This window comes from Acipenser ruthenus, chromosome 1 (genome assembly GCF_902713425.1).
Source record: "Acipenser ruthenus chromosome 1, fAciRut3.2 maternal haplotype, whole genome shotgun sequence".
In the NCBI taxonomy this organism is placed as follows: domain Eukaryota; kingdom Metazoa; phylum Chordata; class Actinopteri; order Acipenseriformes; family Acipenseridae; genus Acipenser; species Acipenser ruthenus.
The window spans coordinates 3,096,032-3,117,987 of NC_081189.1; the positions used below are offsets into that span (position 1 = coordinate 3,096,032).

Consider the following 21,956-nt stretch of genomic DNA (forward strand, 5'->3'; position numbering starts at 1 on the left):
ATTCAATCTCAAAGCTTTTCCAAATTGTCATTAGTACTTTAAATTATTATAATTATTATTTTTATCAGAAAGGAAAAACGCACACAAAACATTTGCCAGACCTGAAACAAACACCTCACACATTTGTATTTAGGGGCTTGCAAGTAGTTACTTCTCTTCCGTTGTGTAATTGTAATCGCTGGTTTTCTTTTTTTTGTTTTGTTTTTTTTAAACAGTTTGTCCAAGCCTACCTTTTGCTTCATTGGGGGTTTAATAAAGTAAAGTAAATAAGAAATGAATTAATGAATAGGGTAGCACATTTGGATCATTCATTCATACACATTCATACTTATTGTTATTATTATTATTTATTTCTTAGCAGACGCCCTGACCCAAAAAATACATATCAAGCATTACAGTACAATTAAGAGCAAGATACAAAATACAATGACTTCAGTCCTGATAAGAGCAAATACAAAACACAGTACGATTTGATATTGGGGCAGTTCAAGAGAAGATAAGTGTTGATAGTGACATCAGGGTTAGATACGAGTGCAGGTGAAATACACTATACTACAGATTGGGTGCAGGATTGCAGGATTAAATACAGTAAAATAGGAAGCAGATAAGTGCAAGTTAAAGTGCATTAAAGGCAGAGTGCTGTATTGACCAGAAGGGGAGAGTTGAGTTTTACAGGTGTTGTCTGAAAGGTGTGTCTTGAGGAGGCACCGGAAGGTGGTCAGGGACTGGGCAGTCCTGACATCCATCGGAAGTTTGTTCCGCTACTGCAGGGCAAGGGTGGAGAAGGGGTGGGCTCTGGAGGCAGGGGAGTATAGAGGAGGTACTGCCAGTCTTCTAGTGCAGGCGAAGCAGAGAGGTCGGGTGGGGGTGTAGGAAGAGATGAGGGTCTGGAGGTAGCTGGGTGCAGTCTGGTCAAGGCATTGGTAGGCGAGTACAAAAGTCTTGAACTGGATGCGAGCGGCGATCTTGAGTCAGTGGAGTGAGCGGAGCAGTGGAATAGCGTGGGAGAAGAGAGGCAGAGAGAAAACCAGACCAGCAGCGGAGTTCTGGATGAGCTGCAGCGGACGGGTGACGGACGCAGGGAGGCCGGCCAGGAGGCAGTTGCAGTAGTCTAGGCGGTTGAGCCAGGTTACCTGGTAAGTACGGTTGGAGGTAGGAGGAGAACCAGGCTAGAGCAGTGCCAGAGATTCCCAGGTCAGCGAGAGAGAATAGGATAATAAAGTGATTGACAGTGTCAAAGTCAGCAGAGAGATCGAGGAGAATTAGGACAGAGGAGAGAGAGGCAGCATAGGCAGAGTTTAGCGAGTTAGTGACAGACAGGACAGCAGTTTCAGTGGAGTGAGCAGAGCGGAAACCAGATTGGAGAGGGTCGAGCAGAGAGTGGTTAGACAGGAAAGCAGAGAGCTGGCGGCGTCCTGCCTGCTTGTGGTAAGCATTATACTGTAATGCATATCACAAACTACATTGAGACCCGTATTCTTAACGAGTACAGCGAGCAGGTACACATGCGAATGCCGGCTCTCTCAGGTAGATAGGCCCTGAAATTGTATACCAGAGCCGAAGCCATCAAAGTCAACTTAACTCACAGCGTCTGCCCCTTGAGTCTAAAAAGACTAGAGTAACTACTTAGGCATTATAAATCTTGTATGTCACAGAGAGAAAAGCATCCGTTCTAGAGAAAAGAAAGCTGGTTCATTTCTGCTGAGGCTGTTATGAAAACACGAAATTCATAATGGGTATAAAAACATTTTTTTGAGAGACAAATTTAGACTGCAGGAGCCATCGAGTCCACACCGAAGCACCTACATTCTAGAAAGACGAGGGCTGCTTAAATAAATTCCTCAGATTGTCACCAGTTTAAATTGACTGTAATCTGCATGCCTGTGACACACAACAGCTTTACTGTTTCTTCTGCATTGCTAAGAATGTATGGCGATTCAGTATTGCCGCACTATCTGAAAAAGTGGTCAATAAATATCAATACGTTTTTATAGAGTTAATGGGGTTGGAGGTACTGTAAATGTGTGTTGTGCATAACCATAAGCATTGAGCTAGGACTAAACTTCAGATCAATTGCTGGAATTATAAAGACTAGTCACATAATTGATCTCTAAAGGGTTAGCAGGCATTCTTGCTTTCATGTGCAAATTCACTTCATAGGAGAGCTGCTTTATAGGTGACAGTTTTCAGAGAACAAGCAGGAGTGTGGTATGAGTGCACAAAGGAAGGCTTGATTTATTTCTTAACAATGTAACTGCATTATTAAACATTCATTTGCATTTGTATTTTGAATTATATTTCAGATTTGAGCAATCCCTTTCAGTACAGTTTGGAAAATAAATCAGATAGAACATAAGAAAGTTTACAAACGAAAGGAGGCCATTCAGCCCATCTTGCTCGTTTGGTTGTTCGTAGCTTATTGATCCCAGAATCTCATCAAGCGGTTTCTTGAAGGATCCAAGGGTGTCGGCTTCAAAAACATTATTGGGGAGTTGGTTCCAGACCCTCACAATTTTCTGTGTAAAAAAGTGCCTCCTATTTTCTGTTCTGAATGCCCCTTTATCTAATCTCCATTTGTGAACCCTGGTCTTTGTTTCTTTTTTCAGGTCGACATTGTCAATACCTTTTAGATTATTGAAAGCTTGAATCAGATCGCTGCGTAGTCTTCTTTCTTCAAGACTGAACAGATTCAATTAGTTTAGCCTGTCTGCATATGACATGCCTTTTAAACCAGGAATAATTCTGGTCGCTCTTCTTTGCACTCTTTCTAGAGCAGCAATATCCTTTTTGTAGCAGGGTGACCAGAATATTCTTACTAATGCATTGTAAAGTTTTAACATTACTTCCCTTGGTTTAAATTCAACACTTTTCACTATATATCCGAGCATTTTGTTGGCCTTTTTTTATAGCTTCCCCACATTGTCTAGATGAAGACATTTCTAAGTCAACATAAACTCCTCGGTCTTTTTCATATATTCCTTCTTCAATTTCAGTATCTCCCACATGATATTTATACTGCACATTTATTGCCTGTGTGCAGTACCTTACACTTTTCTCTATTAAATGTCATTTGCCATGTGTCTGCCCAGTTCTGAATGCTGTCTACATCATTTTGAATGACCTTTGCTGCTGCAACGGTGTTTGCCACTCCTCCTATTTTTGTGTCGTCTGCAAATTTAACAAGTTTGCTTACTATACCAGAATCTAAATCATTAATGTAGATTAGGAATAGCAGAGGACCTAATACTGATCCCTGTTGTACTCCACTGGTTACCTCGCTCCATTTTGATGTTTCTCCTCTAAATCAGTACTTTCTGTTTTCTACATGTTAACCACTCCCTAATCCACGTGCATGCAGTTCCTTGAATCCCTACCACTGACCAACTGCATTACATTGTTTCACTAGGCAGAGCTTTATGATTTTACTGGTATTCGGGTCTCTATGAAACTAAATACAAACCAAGATCGATCAGCTCCAGTTACCTGCACAGAAACAGTACACTGAACACACCATTTACCGTAACTCACATGTACTGGGCAGCTTAAATTATGTTGTACATCACAAAATATTATAAAAAGAAAAGCTGGATATATGAATATATGCAAATTATTAGTGTTAGTATTGTTAGGGATCTGATTGTGGTCATCATCATCATACATGTAGATATTTTACTCTGGATCCAGCACATGCCCTGGCTGTATCCCCACAAGCTTTTAAAAGATCACAGCGTCAGGTCTCATCAAAAGTCTTTTTCTATGAACTGTAAACAGAATGGTTTTTTGTTTTTTCTCTCATAAATAATTAGTAACAGTGAAATGGGAATATAGGGAACTGAAGCACTCAAGCATATTGCAATTGACAATCTCATTTTCAAGATTTCTATTAGATTTGTTCTCTCTATATTGGACTGGGAAACATTTAAAAAGGAAGTGTCCTTTTCTCCCATTTTAAAACAGCAAAGCAATCTTATGCTCTCATAGTACCGTATAACCATATACAAGTGTATACAGTGCAATTGAAATAACGTATAAATAATTATACTATGCTTTAATGAATGCAGAGATTTAGTACATAAGAAACTTGTACACAAAATAAGAGGACAAAGTATTACAATGTTGACAAAGATTTCTAATCAAAACATGTATCACATGTTTTGGGTTCATGACTGACATCAACATAAAAATGTAAACACACAGACACAGGGATAGCTATAGAATCTGTACACACTTGATTTCCCAGCTGGTCTCCAGTGCCTCCCTCCCAGCCCGTGTCACTATTAAACCAGCTAATTGCGTCCGACAGCCTCATACTCAGCGAATCAATCGGCTCGTCCCTTCCACTTCTAATTCTTTCAGTCAGTAGCCACCTGACGGCTTGAGGAAATAACACACTTTGCAGTGGAGGAGACCGCGGGAAGATTACACCCTTTTAATTAGTGGCCAAAGAGTCAGTTTCCACAGGAACAAAGGCAACCATCCATTAGTCATCCTGCTCTTCTGCTGCTCATCCACAGCAATTTAAAATCCATACCCTTCAGCAACACACAGTTGTGTGTGGGGGGGCTGTGTTTACAATCCCTGTGTGGGGGGGGGGGGGGGGGGGGCTGTGTTTACAATCCCTGCGTGTGGGGGGGGGGGCTGTGTTTACAATCCCTGTGTGTGTGTGTGTGGGGGGGGGCTGTGTTTGCAATCCCTGTGCTGAGCTGGACCGACACCCAGGTCGGGATGCACTACAAATACAAAGAAATACCTGCCATAACTCCACTGTGTTGTCTACAATATTTTTATCTTGTTTTTGTAAGCAATGGAAACACACACGCACACGGGGCACCTTTGCAGACATTCACAGAAGAGAAGCCACAAGTCTGAATATGTTCTCTCCTGTCCTCGAGCCAGGCTCATCAGGCATGGGGGAATTTCAACCCTGAGATGTGTTTCATTAAGAGCTTTGTATCCCTGTCTACTGGTTTTGTTCACTCTTCCCCCTTCCTGCATCTCTTGGAGCTCGCTTCCCGACTAATGGATTTAAAAATGTATCAACCTTTAATGGGCCATTCGCAAAGGATTAAAGAGAGATGACATAACCAACCAGGGCTTTCATACAAGCTTTTCATTTGATGGATTCTGGCTCTCGTCGCTGGCACATGATGTGACAGTCATTAAGATAGACAGACAGACAGACAGACAGACAGACAGGTGTTCACTAAAATCGGTCCCGAAAGCAAAGTCACCTGCAAAAGTGAACACTTTACTTGTGTACACTGTGCAGTTTAACAGTATGCATGTCAAGCATGATCATTCAATGAAGTAAGGCTCCAGTAGTATGTCCGATTTCAATCATATTACAGTTAGTGTGCTGGTAGGAGCCTCAGGGGCAGACAGGAGGTTCTGCACTGTTTCCTAAACAGTAGCACTTTCATTTTTTAACTGGATACTCTTTCCCAAGAGAAACACGTTTTTAATACAACTCGACAGGTATTGCTTCTCCTCACACTCCCTGGCAGATCCTGGTGATAATGAGCAATGAGCATTCTGCACTGCCAACAAACTGTTCCCTTTTCACTCCTATACTGCTGTACTATATGATGAAATGGGGTGCTTGCAATTTATCCTTATACCAAGCCAAAGCACAAGCACTGACATTGTGTAGACTGGATGTGTCATTTTCTAAGCTCAATAATGCACTCTAGAGAGTTCAAATATGATCCAATAACTGCACGCCAAGGCTGGTGAACTAATTTCACCAGTTACCTAAGCAGGATTTGAATCCCAGGTCTGCATTAAACCACTGAGGGACCTAACTCTGCACCTCTGTTCTTGTCTTTGTGTTTGCAGAAGGTGTTTAATTTAAAAATTGTCAGTCTATAAGACTAAAGCTTTGCAAGTTCTTACTCATGTCCGCACACACAAACTGCTAAACCCCCTTCCACTGAGCGGGTGAGCAGATGTTCAGGCTCCATGGCTATCCAATCCCTGGACTCATTTCACAGGCAACCGTGTAGTTGCATCAGCCCATTCACATGCTCACAAGAGAGAAAGTGTTCTCTACTGAGAAATGAAGGCCCTCTGCAGATATTAATGCTTAATTCCACATTAAAAATCAACAGGGTTTGTTTAAAAGACTAGCAAGGAGCCATGTTTAGGTCTCAATTCAGAAAAAAAATAATGCATATACAGTATTTCTAGCTTAGGGATACTAATTATTTTAAGAAAATGAAAGACTTTAAACCAATACAGAACAATTAGTCCTGTACGCCTTATTGCCAATAAATTCAAACACAGAGACCTCAGTACCAGGGGGCCTGAGAGCCAGCAAATTGAAGATAGAAATCAGTACAGTATCCAAAAAAACAACACCTTTCTTAAACCTGGACAAAACTGCTGTCAGCTCCTGGAAAATGATACAAATGCTGTATCCTTCTAATACTTACCCTCGAGAAGGGATAAGTCAGACAAACAGATCACAATATTGTAACGAAAAACCGGTTTGCTAATATAAATGATTACAGTTGGTACATGAGGATTGTTATTTTTAAAAGGAACACAGTTAGGCTGAGTGATAACCATCTTCCTCACATTGATAAAAAAAAAAAAAACACTGGTCTATTTAAAATGCTCTGATAACAGGAAAGTCTAAAAAAAACAACTTGATCCATTCCGTTTTTAAATAACATTTTACACACACACACTTAATATACACGTCTCCGCGATCACAAACAAGCCTTTTCTGTTTTCAGCTTGTTGCTGGAGATCTCCGGTGGTAAGCCTCAGCGCAGAGAGTAAAGAACAAGGGGTGGGTCACTAAACTAGCAATAGATTGTGCTAAAGTGGGTCTGTGTGTGTCCTGGAAAGCCTCATGCCTCACTCTGGCTTGTGGATTCTGTAAGAGATAAGGTGGTGTGCACGCTGTATTGTGTGCAATGGCAGGGAGGGGAGTGTCTGTGGTTAGCGGGGCTTGCTGTGGCACCTGCGCTATTCACACGTGCCTGCTCCGCAAACGCCAGGCCCAGATTACCTGCTGCTTGGGGCTCGTTAACAGGTACAGAACAACAATCAGCTGCCTTGCCACTCTGGGTTATCATCTTGTCGGCTCACGGGAGGCCTTGTTAATAGCAGGGCATGGGCCCACTGGGTGTATGAAATGGAGCTGGTGAAACAATTCAACGTCTTCATTCAGAGACAGCTTAACAGAGACGTCATGGATTCAGAATGTACTTGCTGCAACACTGTGCCAACTGGTGGTGTAGAATTGCATTTAAAATACTTAGCCACTGATGGCCTGTGAGCCAAGCAAAAGTTATGTGAAAGGCTAATACTGAACTACTATCTTTATTCCTTGTCCCTATACAAGATCTGTTTTGTAGCTAGTGTTAGATCTACTCTCCAAGCATAATATTATTTTTTGTTTAATACTGACCATTGCTGCCTATTAGGATAGCAACCTCCCCGCCTCTTCCCCAGATTACATTAAAATCCAGTATAATAAAATAGAGATTTAAAAAGGGAGGCAAATATGTGTTATCAAAGCAAATTTCAGTAATTCCATGAAATAAACCTGGATGACTGAAGGTAGTTTCCCCCAGACTCATTATAGATATTGAAAAGAATTTAACAGAACTGCAGAGTTCATCTGATGAGATTCTCTTCACAGTTCCAGCAGCCCGGCACAGGGAGTGTGTAACAATCTCAACTCTGGCAGAAAATCAATTATTTTAACTAGTTGATAGAAATTGTATTCCTACCTAGAATTACAAAAAATTAAAAGGTAGGTGAGCTGAGTGCCAGAAACCCTGAACAAAAATGCAGGGTAAGACAGTAATCACTGTAATAAATGCGTATTGAGGTGTGGAGAACAACACAATAGAAATACTGGCTGGGAGTCTGCCAAAGAAAACAAATAAAGAAATATACATCCACAATCAAATATGTGCAATCGATATGAAAAAAAAAATAGTCCAATTGGAGGCCTTCTCCACAGGGCAGAATTCACCCAAAAACAATACAAATGTCCAAAAGGAAAAAATAATGTCCTTATTGAAATGGTCCTTGCCCAGGGCACTAAAAAATAAACCAGCAGCAGAAAATATTAAATTGGTAATCTCTCACCCAGAGTTCAGAAAATGATGCAACATCAGTTAGGGTTCCTCTGGTGTAGGAAATGTTCACCCAACAAACGATTTCCCTTTGGACAAATAGATTGGTTGAACAATCCTTGAATAATCCTTCCAGAGGAAACCAGGAACGGCTTGGTGAGACGATCCGGATGGTGGATAAAAACGTCAATACATTACTCATAGTTTGCTAATGCCAAACAAAACCCAGCTCAAGAAGTTATAGCTAAAAATAGAGTTGAGTAGAAAACACTGGATTGAATAATAACTTTGAATTTTCAGCATTTACTGCGAAACCCACTGAAACGATTCCATTTGATTCCTTTATATTTAATGGCTATTTTTATTATTAGACATGATGATAACCGAGCCAGGTTTTCTGCCACACAATTAAGTGCAGCAGGCAGCAAGCTCCTTGTGCTGCACAGGTGTAGCTGATGCTACAAGGGAAGTGTATCTGATGTGAAGCAGGGCTGGAACCACAGCTCAGATTCTCAGTCATTGTGGGACTTTGGAGCAAAGGTCAACTGGGTTACCATATCAACATGCTTTAAAGTCAGGTTCATCGCAGCTTCTAGACGACTGCTGTCCAAAGTACGCTTTTTTCTCAAGGACTGGCAGATATCGCTTGTCACTTTTAAACTCACAGAAACCATGACTAGAAGTTACAGCTGGAAATTAAGTGGAGACACTTATGACAGTAGGAGACTTCTTTAAACAGTGGTGAGGCTATGGAATGGGTTACCTAGCCACGTTGTTAATGCAGACCCAACCTAACAAGAGATCAATCAGCCACTTGGAACAGGACAAGCCTAGTCCTTTGCAGTCCATTTATTAAGTGTGTGTCAGGCGCGTCAGATCCAATTTATTTTCATACGCCCAGTTAATTTTAGACGCACTGTTTAAAAGTATTTTTTTTCCCCTCAGTCAAACAGGTTTAAAAGGCCCTGCATATCAACAAAGCACTCACTAGGCATCTCCAGCCCCGTCCCACCCTTTTGTTCGCTATAGCTTTCACATATGCCAAGAAATAAATAATAATAATAATAATAATAATAGTCGTACATACCGAATCAATCATCTCCGGATCACTCGTTTCATCACAAAACACCTCAATAATGCGATCCAAGTCATTATTTTATTACTATAACATCTGAAAAAAGCTCTGCAAATGTCCGTGATATTCTCTGAGCGCTGATGCAGTATCAGCCAGCTTGTTTCCTTATGGCCGCTGTTATCTGATGCCAGGGGCAAGTATGACTATTCATGAGATACGCCCTTTTTTTTTCGGCTTGTCTCGGCTCCTGTCGCTCCCACTTGGCCATTGAATGGTTTTCTCGGCTTTTTCCGGAGAAAAAACGACTAGAGACCCGTTTTTTGTGTCTTTTTGATGATGTCGGACAGGGTCCGACATTGGACCGGAAAGGGAAAATTGCGATGTCGGACCAGGTCTGACATAGGACCGCAAAGGGCTAGATGGGCCCGTATGGTCTCCTCTCATACATAAATGTTTTTGTGTTCTTAACAGACACACTTGATAGAATTTCACCAGAAGCAGGGCATGTGAGTTAGATACTGTATACAGCATGTGTCCTCTTCAGAAGAACATGCTTTTTCCTGGCCCCCATAGCAGAAAATGACCATTATTGGAACATGCCGGCATACTGCAGCCATGGCAACGGAACGCATCGACTCATCCTGGGGAATGCTCTCTCCAGGCTCACATGGCAGTGCCAATTTGTTCTCATTTAGTAACTGATAACAGCCCCTGTGTAGCTTCTGATAAGAGACCTTCCCATCACTCTAAATGGCTTCAATCATCTGCCAGAAACACTGATACCATCATACCTTTGGATTATATTAGTTATCATCCCAAGACACTACTAGGCAAAAGCAAGAGAACATGCAAAATGTGCAATGAGTTAGCATGGAATAAACCTCAAAGTATTGCAACCAGCGTGCTGTTTGCTGTTACTCAAGACAAACACAATACAGCAGAGTTGCATGCATTTGCCAGGAACAGCCTTTATGGTATTCCAGACTGACAAGCACACTGTATTGATTTACAGTAACCTACGTGATTGTTGCTAAGAGTTTATTCCACACATTTACCTCGTCTTGCACCTCCATTCACTAGAGTTTCTAATGAGTAGATTCGAAAGAAACCAATGTTTTAACAAAAAGAAATTGAAACAGGATATGTGAAACTTTGCTTTCTGATAGTCGTGCACTTTTATGGTCACTAGAGATTGAAATTGTCCCGTCCCGTCCCCCCCCCCCCCCCTTCAAGGCTGCCTTTCTGTGGAGTAACCAAACAGCTACTTCCCCAAATGACTGATATTCTTTGAAGTCATGAAGATGCAGGGATCTGAATGCAAATCAGGTGAAAATCACAGAGGAAGTGCAAATATAAGATTTCCTGGAACAGAAGGCAAGCAAACTGAGAACTTTCTTTACCTGATGTATTACCAGCTAACATGTTTTAAAATGAATACACTTTTTGAAATAGCATGTTTCTTTAAAAACTGCAAATTTGAGTCAATATAGTCAATGAAATTGCATGACAGGTAAGATTGATGAAAATATTTGGTTAGCTACAGCCACTTTAACAGGGCATTACATTGCTTCTCCCGTAGCCAAGCTTGATTCACCCCATCCTCTCAAACGCTCTTCTACACTCTGGACCAAAAGAGAGAACCTGAGGAGCCGGGCTCCCATCCTTACTAGCATTCTCAAAGTTATAAGCAACTTCAGCAATGAGTTTATATTTCAGATGCACGGTAGGAGGCGATCTCATTACTGCTGACAACATTCCTTCAAATCCAGTGACAGAATGATCGCACTGCTCCAAATTACACTGTGTTGCTAAGCAGATGTGGAGCATGATCCAATCAACAATGAAACAGAGCTACATTTAGAAGTACTGAAAGAAACCTGATGAACTCAACAGCAAAGGTTTTGACTAGAATCCTCTCTCAATGTCTTCATCCACCACAGCTTGATCCAAGGACAGTAATTCTCTGGATTCAGCGGTTTAACTTTCTTTTTCAGTATATTGTACGTGTTAATGCTTTATTAAAGTGCACAGAGTGTTGTGTTTATTTCACTCATGAAGATATGAATTAATTATCAGGGATTTGGGTAATTTATTTCAAAATGTGCTAAGACATGTCAGCTCCTGTTGTCAACAGCTCTCAATGGAGATGTTCAGGCTCAGTCACACACCTTATAAGATGCTCTGTTGTGACTTGAAAGGGCAGGCCTTGCTGAATTGAGAGAACTGAACTATAAAACCACATACAGACACAGCACTTGTGTTCTCTTCAGTGCCGATTACTTTTTTAAATAAAAAGAAAACTGCACATTGTATGGGTTTGGGAGCACATCCTTCAGCAGCTGTCAAGTTTGAATCCTCCTTAAGCAACTGGCTTCCTGGATGACTGGACACGGGGAAAACAAGGATGTCTGGATGTCACAGGCAGGAGGAAAGCTCCGTCCCAGATGGCCATTTCCTGCTCCTGGACGCCAGATCAGGACGAAGTAGAAATGTGTAATGTGTAAATGTGAATAGCGCACCACTACTACTGGCATATATAGTTCTCTCTCTTCCTTTACATAACATACCACGCTGTTTATTAAGACATTCAAGGGGTGGGGGTTATTAAATTAATTATATCACATGCTGTTGTAGGTACTAGAGAAGAGCGCGAGAGAGAGAGAGAGAGAGAGAGAGAGAGAGAGAGAGAGAGAGAGAGAGAAACAGAGGGTCTTTATCCAACTTGTGGGGAAAAAAAACATGTGTAATGGAGAAAAAGGATTGCTAAACACGGATAGATTTGCAATGAATATTAAAACTAGATTGAAGATAAAATAAAATAATTTTTTTCAGCTGATAAATGTACTGAAAGTGTCCCTATCGTACTTAAGTACTCTACTATAGCTCAGTGTGGTCTGGGCTTCAATAGCTCAGCATGCAGACAGTGAAGATCATCTGTAATCCAGAAATAACTGGCACAACCACTACCCTTGAAAGCTCTTTAGGAGATTCTCAATGCAGGGTCTCAATGCCATGATTGGATTTTGAAGGCAAATCAATCTGATGGCATGCTCCATCGCATAGTTCATTCCACTAATTGAGAAAGAACATTAACCCGCTACAGCACAGCAATAAACACATCATCAGCAAACAACAAGCATACCATTCTAAAATGTGGGTGCAGCTTTCATTTTGTGCTTGAAACAACGGTATTCACAAGCGCCCCCAAATACACTGTCATTATCCAATCTACATTAAAAAAAAACACGCACACGCACACACACACATTGGGACAGCTGCTTGTTCCCACACCTGCCTCTCCTTTTTTCTCTCATTCTATAGACAGACTTGTATTGATTTTATTTTTATTGACTTGATTTCCCCCAGAAGACCTTTTCAACAATGACACAGAACAAAGAAAAGACGCTTATGGGTCTGGTGATACCGGTACCTACAGTGCCTTGCGAAAGTATTCGGCCCCCTTGAACTTTGCAACCTTTTGCCACATTTCAGGTAAAAATTTAAACTGTAATTTTTTGTGAAGAATCAACAACAAGTGGGACACAATCATGAAGTGGAACGAAATTTATTGGATATTTCAAACTTTTTTGACAAATAAAAAACTGAAAAATTGGGCGTGCAAAATTATTCAGCCCCCTTAAGTTAATACTTTGTAGCGCCACCTTTTGCTGCGATTACAGCTGTAAGTCGCTTGGGGTATGTCTCTATCAGTTTTGCACATCGAGAGACTGAAATTTTTGCCCATTCCTCCTTGCAAAACAGCTCGAGCTCAGTGAGGTTGGATGGAGAGCATTTGTGAACAGCAGTTTTCAGTTCTTTCCACAGATTCTCGATTGGATTCAGGTCTGGACTTTGACTTGGCCATTCTAACACCTGGATATGTTTATTTGTGAACCATTCCATTGTAGATTTTGCTTTATGTTTTGGATCATTGTCTTGTTGGAAGACAAATCTCCGTCCCAGTCTCAGGTCTTTTGCAGACTCCATCAGGTTTTCTTCCAGAATGGTCCTGTATTTGGCTCCATCCATCTTCCCATCAATTTTAACCATCTTCCCTGTCCCTGCTGAAGAAAAGCAGGCCCAAACCATGATGCTGCCACCACCATGTTTGACAGTGGGGATGGTGTGTTCAGGGTGATGAGCTGTGTTGCTTTTACGCCAAACATAACGTTTTGCATTGTTGCCAAAAAGTTCGATTTTGGTTTCATCTGACCAGAGCACCTTCTTCCACATGTTTGGTGTGTCTCCCAGGTGGCTTGTGGCAAACTGTAAACAACACTTTTTATGGATATCTTTAAGAAATGGCTTTCTTCTTGCCACTCTTCCATAAAGGCCAGATTTGTGCAGTATACGACTGATTGTTGTCCTATGGACAGAGTCTCCCACCTCAGCTGTAGATCTCTGCAGTTCATCCAGAGTGATCATGGTCCTCTTGGCTGCATCTCTGATCAGTCTTCTCCTTGTATGAGCTGAAAGTTTAGAGGGACGGCCAGGTCTTGGTAGATTTGCAGTGGTCTGATACTCCTTCCATTTCAATATTATCGCTTGCACAGTGCTCCTTGGGATGTTTAAAGCTTGGGAAATCTTTTTGTATCCAAATCCGGCTTTAAACTTCTCCACAACAGTATCTCGGACCTGCCTGGTGTGTTCCTTGTTCTTCATGATGCTCTCTGCGCTTTAAACGGACCTCTGAGACTATCACAGTGCAGGTGCATTTATACGGAGACTTGATTACACACAGGTGGATTCTATTTATCATCATTAGTCATTTAGGTCAACATTGGATCATTCAGAGATCCTCACTCAACTTCTGGAGAGAGTTTGCTGCACTGAAAGTAAAGGGGCTGAATAATTTTGCACGCCCAATTTTTCAGTTTTTTATTTGTTAAAAAAGTTTGAAATATCCAATAAATTTCGTTCCACTTCATGATTGTGTCCCACTTGTTGTTGATTCTTCACAAAAAATTACAGTTTCATATCTTTATGTTTGAAGCCTGAAATGTGGCAAAAGGTCGCAAAGTTCAAGGGGGCCGAATACTTTCGCAAGGCACTGTATCAATAAGGAATTCCCATTCCCCATCTGCTCTACCTAAAGCAATTTGATAAAACTGCTAAAATGTAGGGCACATGGATAAAACATAAGCACGCTTGGATTAGGAATTGACTGGAGCCCACAGCTGCTCCAATCCCATATCTCCAGCAGTCTTTCTGTGTTTCATTCCACATTACTGAGAAACTTTTATCCAGTACAAATTCCACAGGCCAAACTAGAAATGATTACCTTCTAAGGACTTTGAGTAATCTGTTGACTCGAGAACTACTACTTATCCCATCCAACATATAACAATGTTGGTGGCTGCAGAAAAGTATTTGCTGTTACGGTGCTCCCTGCAGTTTATTATTTTTACTATGTATTTATTATTTTTTCATACATCTATGGTACACTTCAGAATTTAAATGGGGCTCTGTAATTTTGTTCTGTGCAAGTCAAACGCATCGGTTGTGCTGTTAATGAAATTCAAATTAAAAGCACAGCTTGTTTTTTTGCAACTCTTAAACCCCAATAATATAGGTGCTGTGTGCTAACCCCCTGCTAGTGCTCTATGAACTTGACAAGGTAGGATGCACTGGTAATTCAGGGCATCCCATTTAATTGAGCCATTTTAATACTGTTTGTATAATTCGCTCCCTTATTTAAAACAAACGAGCGAGGTGTGAAGGAGGCTAGCGCTCGGGGGACAGACAAAGATCTGGGACGCAGCCAGTTAATCACTGCTGCTTCCTTGTGATATGGAGGAGGAGGATGATGATGATGATGATGATGAAGAATCAGGGAAGGAGGTTAGCGCTCGGGGACAGCATCGCAGACAAAAATCTGGGACGCAGCCAGTTAATTACTGCTGCTTCCTTGTGCTATGGAGGAGGAGGAGGATGATGATGATGATGAATCAGGGAAGGAGGTTAGCGCTCGGGGACAGCATCGCAGACAAAGATCTGGGACGCAGCCAGTAAATCACTGCTGCTTCCTTGTGCTATGGAGGAGGAGGATGATGATGATGAATCAGGGAAGGAGGTTCAGACAAATCAAGTGGGATGTTCAAGAATCCAGCCCTTCCATTCAGAACTATAATTAAGGAGAGCGCCACTATGACAAGTAAGAATGCAGTGCCCTCAGGGAGTCTATTTAAAGATGTTCTAGATTGAACCGTCATCTTTCTACTAAACAGATCCGGGAGGAGACGTGTACAATCCACTTTGATTTAAATACATTCGTTCACTCAGGGTGGCCTTGTAGAGGCGGCCTGCACCACTTCAACAAGTTTCTTTACTACTAGATGAGCAATACTCCCGGTGAAGAGAAAATACAAGTCTGACACACAGCACTGGAGAATGTAAAGAAAGAAAAGTGTGGTCAAGTGACATGTCACGTCATGCCATGTCCTAATATATATATATATATATATATATATATATATATATATATATATATATATATATATATATATATATAATGTTCAGCGACAATCATGGCAAAGCAGAATGATCTCGGTGACTTCACAAGGGGCCTGGTAGTGGGTGTCTGTGCAGCCCAGCCCAGCCCCTAACACAGTGGCTGCATTGACCATGAAGATCTCCAACCGAAAGCACAACTGTGGTCAGTGCCATTCATGCCCGTCGTCAGTAACATGACAAAGTTCATCACTGTGGTCTATATCCATGTAACAATGCAACATACAGACAGGCAAAAAGAATGAATCCATATACTGGAACTCCCAGATTCCAAAACACTTAAACTTGTGTTAAACAAGCAAGTCTGGACAAGTGGTTCTCTAGCTATATGCAAAACTGTAAAATGATATTCAGTAAGACAGGACGGAAAGACAGACAAACAGCGCTCAAGAAGGCCCTTCGCAAGTTTTGCTAAAATTCGTATTTATATCAATTTATCTCAATTTATAGATGTATAAAAGTATAATACAATATGTGAAATAAGCAAGTCCACCCTCCTCTACTATATCCCCCAGTCGGGCTGCTAAGAAGTCTCACATGAGTCTGTAGGTTTACTTTTAGAAGCGGTTTATGCAGCTATAGGGATAGAACAGTTTACTTAACAGTGACCTGATAGCACAGGCTCACAGCTACTGATCATTTACAGGGATGGAAATAAGACTCCTATTGCACAGCAGATTCACCCGGTCCAGGTTTAATACAAGCTTGATTAGCCACAGTGCATAGGTAACAAGCTCAGATGAGTCTTATTAAACTCATAGTAATCCTGGAATGAAGCAAACTGATATGCAAAAGGAGTCTTCTTCCCATCCCTGACTTAAATAATGCCCTTAATTGAAGGCAACCCAGGACTGGTGTAGGGCTTATGCGAGTCTCTATCGGAGCACTCCGTGCCACACATACCCTCCGGCAACGTGGGTGCGAGTCTCTATCGGAGCACTCTGTGCCACACACACCCTCCGGCAACGTGGGTGCGAGTCTCTATCGGAGCACTCTGTGCCACACATACCCTCCGGCAACGTGGGTGCGAGTCTCTATCGGAGCACTCTGTGCCACACATACCCTCCGGCAACGTGGGTGCGAGTCTCTATCGGAGCACTGTGCAACACATACCCTCCGGCAACGTGGGTGCGAGTCTCTATCGGAGCACTCTGTGCCACACATACCCTCCGGCAACGTGGGTGCGAGTCTCTATCGGAGCACTCTGTGCCACACACACCCTCCGGCAACGTGGGTGCGAGTCTCTATCGGAGCACTCTGTGCAACACACACCCTCCGGCAACGTGGGTGCGAGTCTCTATCGGAGCACTCTGTGCCACACACACCCTCCGGCAACGTGGGTGCGAGTCTCTATCGGAGCACTCTGTGCCACACATACCCTCCGGCAACGTGGGTGCGAGTCTCTATCGGAGCACTCTGTGCCACACATTCCCTCCGGCAATGTAATCAGTGCTTATCTTTTATAAGACTATTAATGCCTTCTTTGCACTCAGAGTTTGATATATTTGGCAATCACAATTCACAAACTTTTTTGTTGGTTTCTCCTCTTATATTTGACATGAAAATTAAAAACCAGGCGGCCGTCTCCACATGCAAAGCGTTCAATCTGAATCCCCTGGACCTTGTCTGACAAAAAATAAATAAAAAAAGAATTGTTTTCAATGTACTTTGTTTGTCTTTAAGACAGATGTACAAATCTCACAGGAGTTTTGCAAGCAGGAGCAATCATTTACAGACCATGCATCTGTCAAAAGAATTCTGCCAATGAGCAAATTATCTCCAGCTCTCCAGAAGCAGCTCCTTCCCCACTTTAGAGCAGGTTTTGTCCTGCAGATTGAACGCAGATGTTACAACTCAATACATTAAACAGTACAGATCCTCACTGTATTAACAGGCAGCCACTGTGGCAGGTGAGCCAAGCAAACAAAACCACCTGTGCGTTTCACTCTTGCTGCTAAACAGCAGCTCTCCATTAAACCACTACCAGCTAAACAGCAGCTCTCCATTAAACCACTACCAGCTAAACAGCAGCTCTCCATTAAACCACTACCAGCTAAACAGCAGCTCTCCATTAAACCACTACCAGCTAAACAGCAGCTCTCCATTAAACCACTACCAGCCCCTGATAACTCTCATACCAGGCAAGCTATTTAAAAAATCGACTATCGTTGTATTCTTTTATACAGGAGACCCATACAGCCCACCCAGGGCAAACAAGCACATGCCGCTCTGTTTAATGGTCTGCCTTTATTAAAATGCAACCTGCCATGCTTCTTCCGGGCCTCTTGATATGTAAACACAGTTTATCCACCCCCCCGCCCCCCCCCCCCCCATCAGCTGCCAAAACTGCAAAATGGTATTCAATTAAATGCATCACTGTGACAAGGCAAGACTAGTTAATTACAGTTACCTCCTCTTGTTAGTAACCTTTCTTGTATACTGAAGCTCAAGCAGAGTGCAACACATCAATGGACAGGAATGCCCTATAGTGAGCCCTCCTAACACAGCTAATGCACGCCAACAAGCACTCCTGTCACATTTCTACAGAGGAGAGCATGTGCCCGGGGACACGCTTCACTAACTGCTGCACATTTCAACTCCGGATAAAATCATTGAAAAGAACGTGCCTCGAAACTCCAGGGATTTGATTCTGGAGGAAGCGCAACATCCTTTTTTTCTGGGCTCAGAGTTAGATAGATCCTACTGATAATTAATTCAAATACAAAGGACATATTTTTACACTGGGAAAGTGGAACATGGTTCCAGTGCAGCCGATATAACGGTTTGTCCGTGCTTGAGCACAGTAACATTCAAGACCACGACTGCACAGTGGATTCAGTAAAAAGCTACAATGTTAATGTTGCCATTTGTATATATGTAAATAATAGGTACAAAGGCAGATGTCAATATTGTCTCCGGGAGGACACTATCAACCTGATGGGATAGTAGTGGCTATAGTGCAAGCAAGATCTCACTCTCTCTCTCTCTGAGGTCTCCGAGGCCATCATGGAAGAAAAAAAAAAAAACCCACACTGCTGCATTTCTTTGATTGAATCTCTCGCTAAGGCAAGGATCAAACCAGAATTATAGCCCAGCTACAAAAGACCTGTTATTTAATGGCTCCGACACAACTCAATAGGGCAGCGTCTGTAATCTTGAATGCAGCCAGACATTCGCAGTGTGTGTGTGTGGTAATAATGGGGAGCAACATTTCATAATAAAATACTGCTGCATTGACTTTCTGCTGACGGTCACTTAGATAGAGTTATTATTGGTCTCCCTGCGCTACTTCCCAAGAGTAATAATGGTGGCCCCAGCTAGCATGAGGGTGAAACCAAGGCATCCATCACCTGGCTGGCAGTAATAGAATTACAGAGACATCATGTTAGAGCTGGAGTCAACTGCTACAGGCGGGCACACGTTCACTCAGATAGGAACAGGACTGAAACTACTTCATTTACCTTGGCATCCTGAGTCACACTGCACACTGTGAACAGATTTAGATTGAGATGTCATACACGGTTGCCCTTTAAAAAGCTGCTGTACAGTCCAGACATTCTGGGTCTAAGGCTATCTATTTATTTATTTATTTATGTAAGTCGCTTCTCACAAAAAGGTACAGGGAAATGTTAGCAAAAACAAACACCCTCAAAACAAACTAGTGAACATAAAAATGGCTCACTGCATAGGTAATGTATGATAAATGAGAACTGAATGCCACGCTCAGGTGGGATGCTGGATAAATCCCTCGGGTATGCATTAAATTCTCATATCACACACTACCCCATGCAGTATTCACTATGCCCTCAATGGATTAGGAAGACAGTCTTAGAAAGAAAGAAAGAAAGAAAGAAAGAAAGAAAGAAAGAAAGAAAGAAGAGCATGGACCTTTATTTACATTTGTCACTGAGTTTTAACCAAAATATTGCTGGGTTTTCACAAAAGCAATATAATCGGTATCTAGTTTATATAAGAAATCCATGCATGCCTTTACATTCGGTAAATACATGAATGAGCAGTAAATTTGTTTTAGAGCACTGAAAGGCTGTTAGAGCTTCAGGTCAGACCAGCAGCTTTTTGTTCGAGAAGAAAGACTAATCTCACTAAAAGGGTTTTAGTTTCTCTGAATAAAACAGACAGAATGTGTTCCAAAAACAGATGCAGTTTTAAATGACCCAGGAAAGTGGTTGCTTGCTTTGTTTATTTAATTACGGTTTGCTAAAGCGATCCCACTCTTTTCTTTCTCCCTCTGCTGCATACCTGACAATATTACCGCATGCATATCACTTAACCACGTTTAACAGGTTATGTAAAAAACACATTTCTCAACCAACATGAAATTATGTCATCAGCTGGGAAGTGCTTTGTTCTGCTATTAACATTACAATCTCAACAATGCATGCCCTGCTGGAACAAATGGGGCTGAATTTAACACTTATACGCACCCATGATACTGCTGTAGCTATTGTGGCCCATTGTTAGAATTAGGATAGGGATTGGGTTGAAAAAGCTCAATTTACAAAAATAGGGTTCACTTTCTTATCTACTGTACTTTTATGGAAGATAATATGCTTAAATAAAATTGTCAGAAACTAGTTCCCAAAGTCCCTCTATAACAAGCTCCCCTGAAAGAAGCACTGCCCCAGACCACTGTAGTTCATCCGAACACTTTCCCTGCTTCTCTCTCTCCATCCTCCCCTCACCCCTCCTCTCCACTGCTGGCTGCTCTCCAAACCACTAAAGCGCTCCTGCTCTGCGGGTGCCAGTAGATTTCACATTCAAGGATGCGATCAGGATCTCAGCTAGATGAACCCCAGCAAGTAGTAAGCGATGGAATCAGCTACGCACACACACAGTAACAGCTTGACACACCTTTTTGCATACCTTTTCATATCTAAATGTAACAGGCAGGGTTTTGTGGTGAACGTGTGTTATGGATTCTGACCTCCGTCGTTGAAATGAGGTTTAAAAAAAAAAAAAAAAAGCTCAAAACCCACAAATGCAAACAAGTCAGCCTCGTCGGTACCTGACGCACACGCATGAGCGCACGCTGCAGGCGCGGGGAGAGCAAGTGAAGAAGAACTGCCGTCACACAAAATCATGAAAAAACATTTAAGCGGCGCTCAGAAGCGCAAACCTAAAGCTGAAGTTGTTGCAACTACTGCTTTATGCTGCTTCTGATGACATTCTTTCCCCACAGTCACAAAACAGCAACCTGCCAATTAATAATGTGGAGTAGTGGTTAGGGCTCTGGACTCTTGACCGGAGGGTTGTGGGTTCAATCCCAGATGGGGGACACTGCTGCTGTACCCTTGAGCAAGGTACTTTACCTAGATTGCTCCAGTAAAAAAAAAACAACTGTATAAATGGGTAATTGTATGTAAAAACAATGTGTAAAAGAATAAATAAATAAAATAAAAATAATGTGATATCTTGTAACAACTGTAAGGTCGCCCTGGATAAGGGCGTCTGCTAAGAAAATAATGAATAATAATATACCCTGTCAAGTCAAATAGGTCTAGCACAAAGATATTTTAGTTAAAAAAACATAAATAAATAAATACTTGTGGGATGCTGCAGCTTTAAAATCTATTCTACAACAACTCTGTCTCCAAACCGAGGTCCAGAAATGTCATACAAAAAGGGCAAACAATTGAGATTTCATCCACACCATCAGACCTACACTGAAAACAGTACCAGACAGAAAGAAAAATCAATTCAGGGCTTACCTGGGGGTCCATAGAGTTTGGCTTTCTTGACTGAAGCGTAGAAAAAAGAACAAAAAAAAAAAAAAAAAGAGAAAAACAAGAAAAAACAGCCAGTTAGTACTCACAATGACACAAAACACATTAACCTGAAAACTGTAATTGCAGGCCCTTATCAAGACATATTAATGAATTAAAGACTTCAGCATTAATGTCTATGAGGCATGAATGACTTAAGGGGTTACAGGTTTGTTCTAGTGGTTTAAAACACTAACAGCTGTTAGCTAGGGGCCTGTCTTCATTCTTTATTTGTACTATTTAATTCACTTCTAAAATCCCTCGCCTTTCAGAGGACTGTACTCGTTTTGAGCCAGCTTGTCTTGTCATTGAAGCGTCACGAATCCTTTTAATAATGCACCAGGTTTCAGAAGCTTTGCCCTTTAATGAGATCTTTCAAATGCATTCTCTGTTTCTAAATCGGCTGTGGGTGGACAGAAACAAACAATGCACAGTGCACGAAGGGTGGATGTCCACCCCCTTGTCAGCACAACTCTCCATGAAGGACCCACAGGG

At 41.8% G+C, this 21,956-nt stretch overlaps 1 protein-coding gene across 2 annotated transcripts in view; it reads right to left on the reverse strand.

Moving 5' to 3' along the window:
* LOC117403970 (protein unc-13 homolog B) overlaps positions 1 to 21,956 on the reverse strand; it is a 222,221-nt gene that overhangs the window by 158,726 nt on the left and 41,539 nt on the right. For both annotated transcript variants that reach the window (XM_059029881.1, XM_059029927.1), the window contains exon 2: positions 21,408 to 21,437. In XM_059029881.1, coding sequence (XP_058885864.1) covers positions 21,408 to 21,437 — 30 coding nt within the window. The remainder of the gene's footprint in view (positions 1 to 21,407; positions 21,438 to 21,956) is intronic.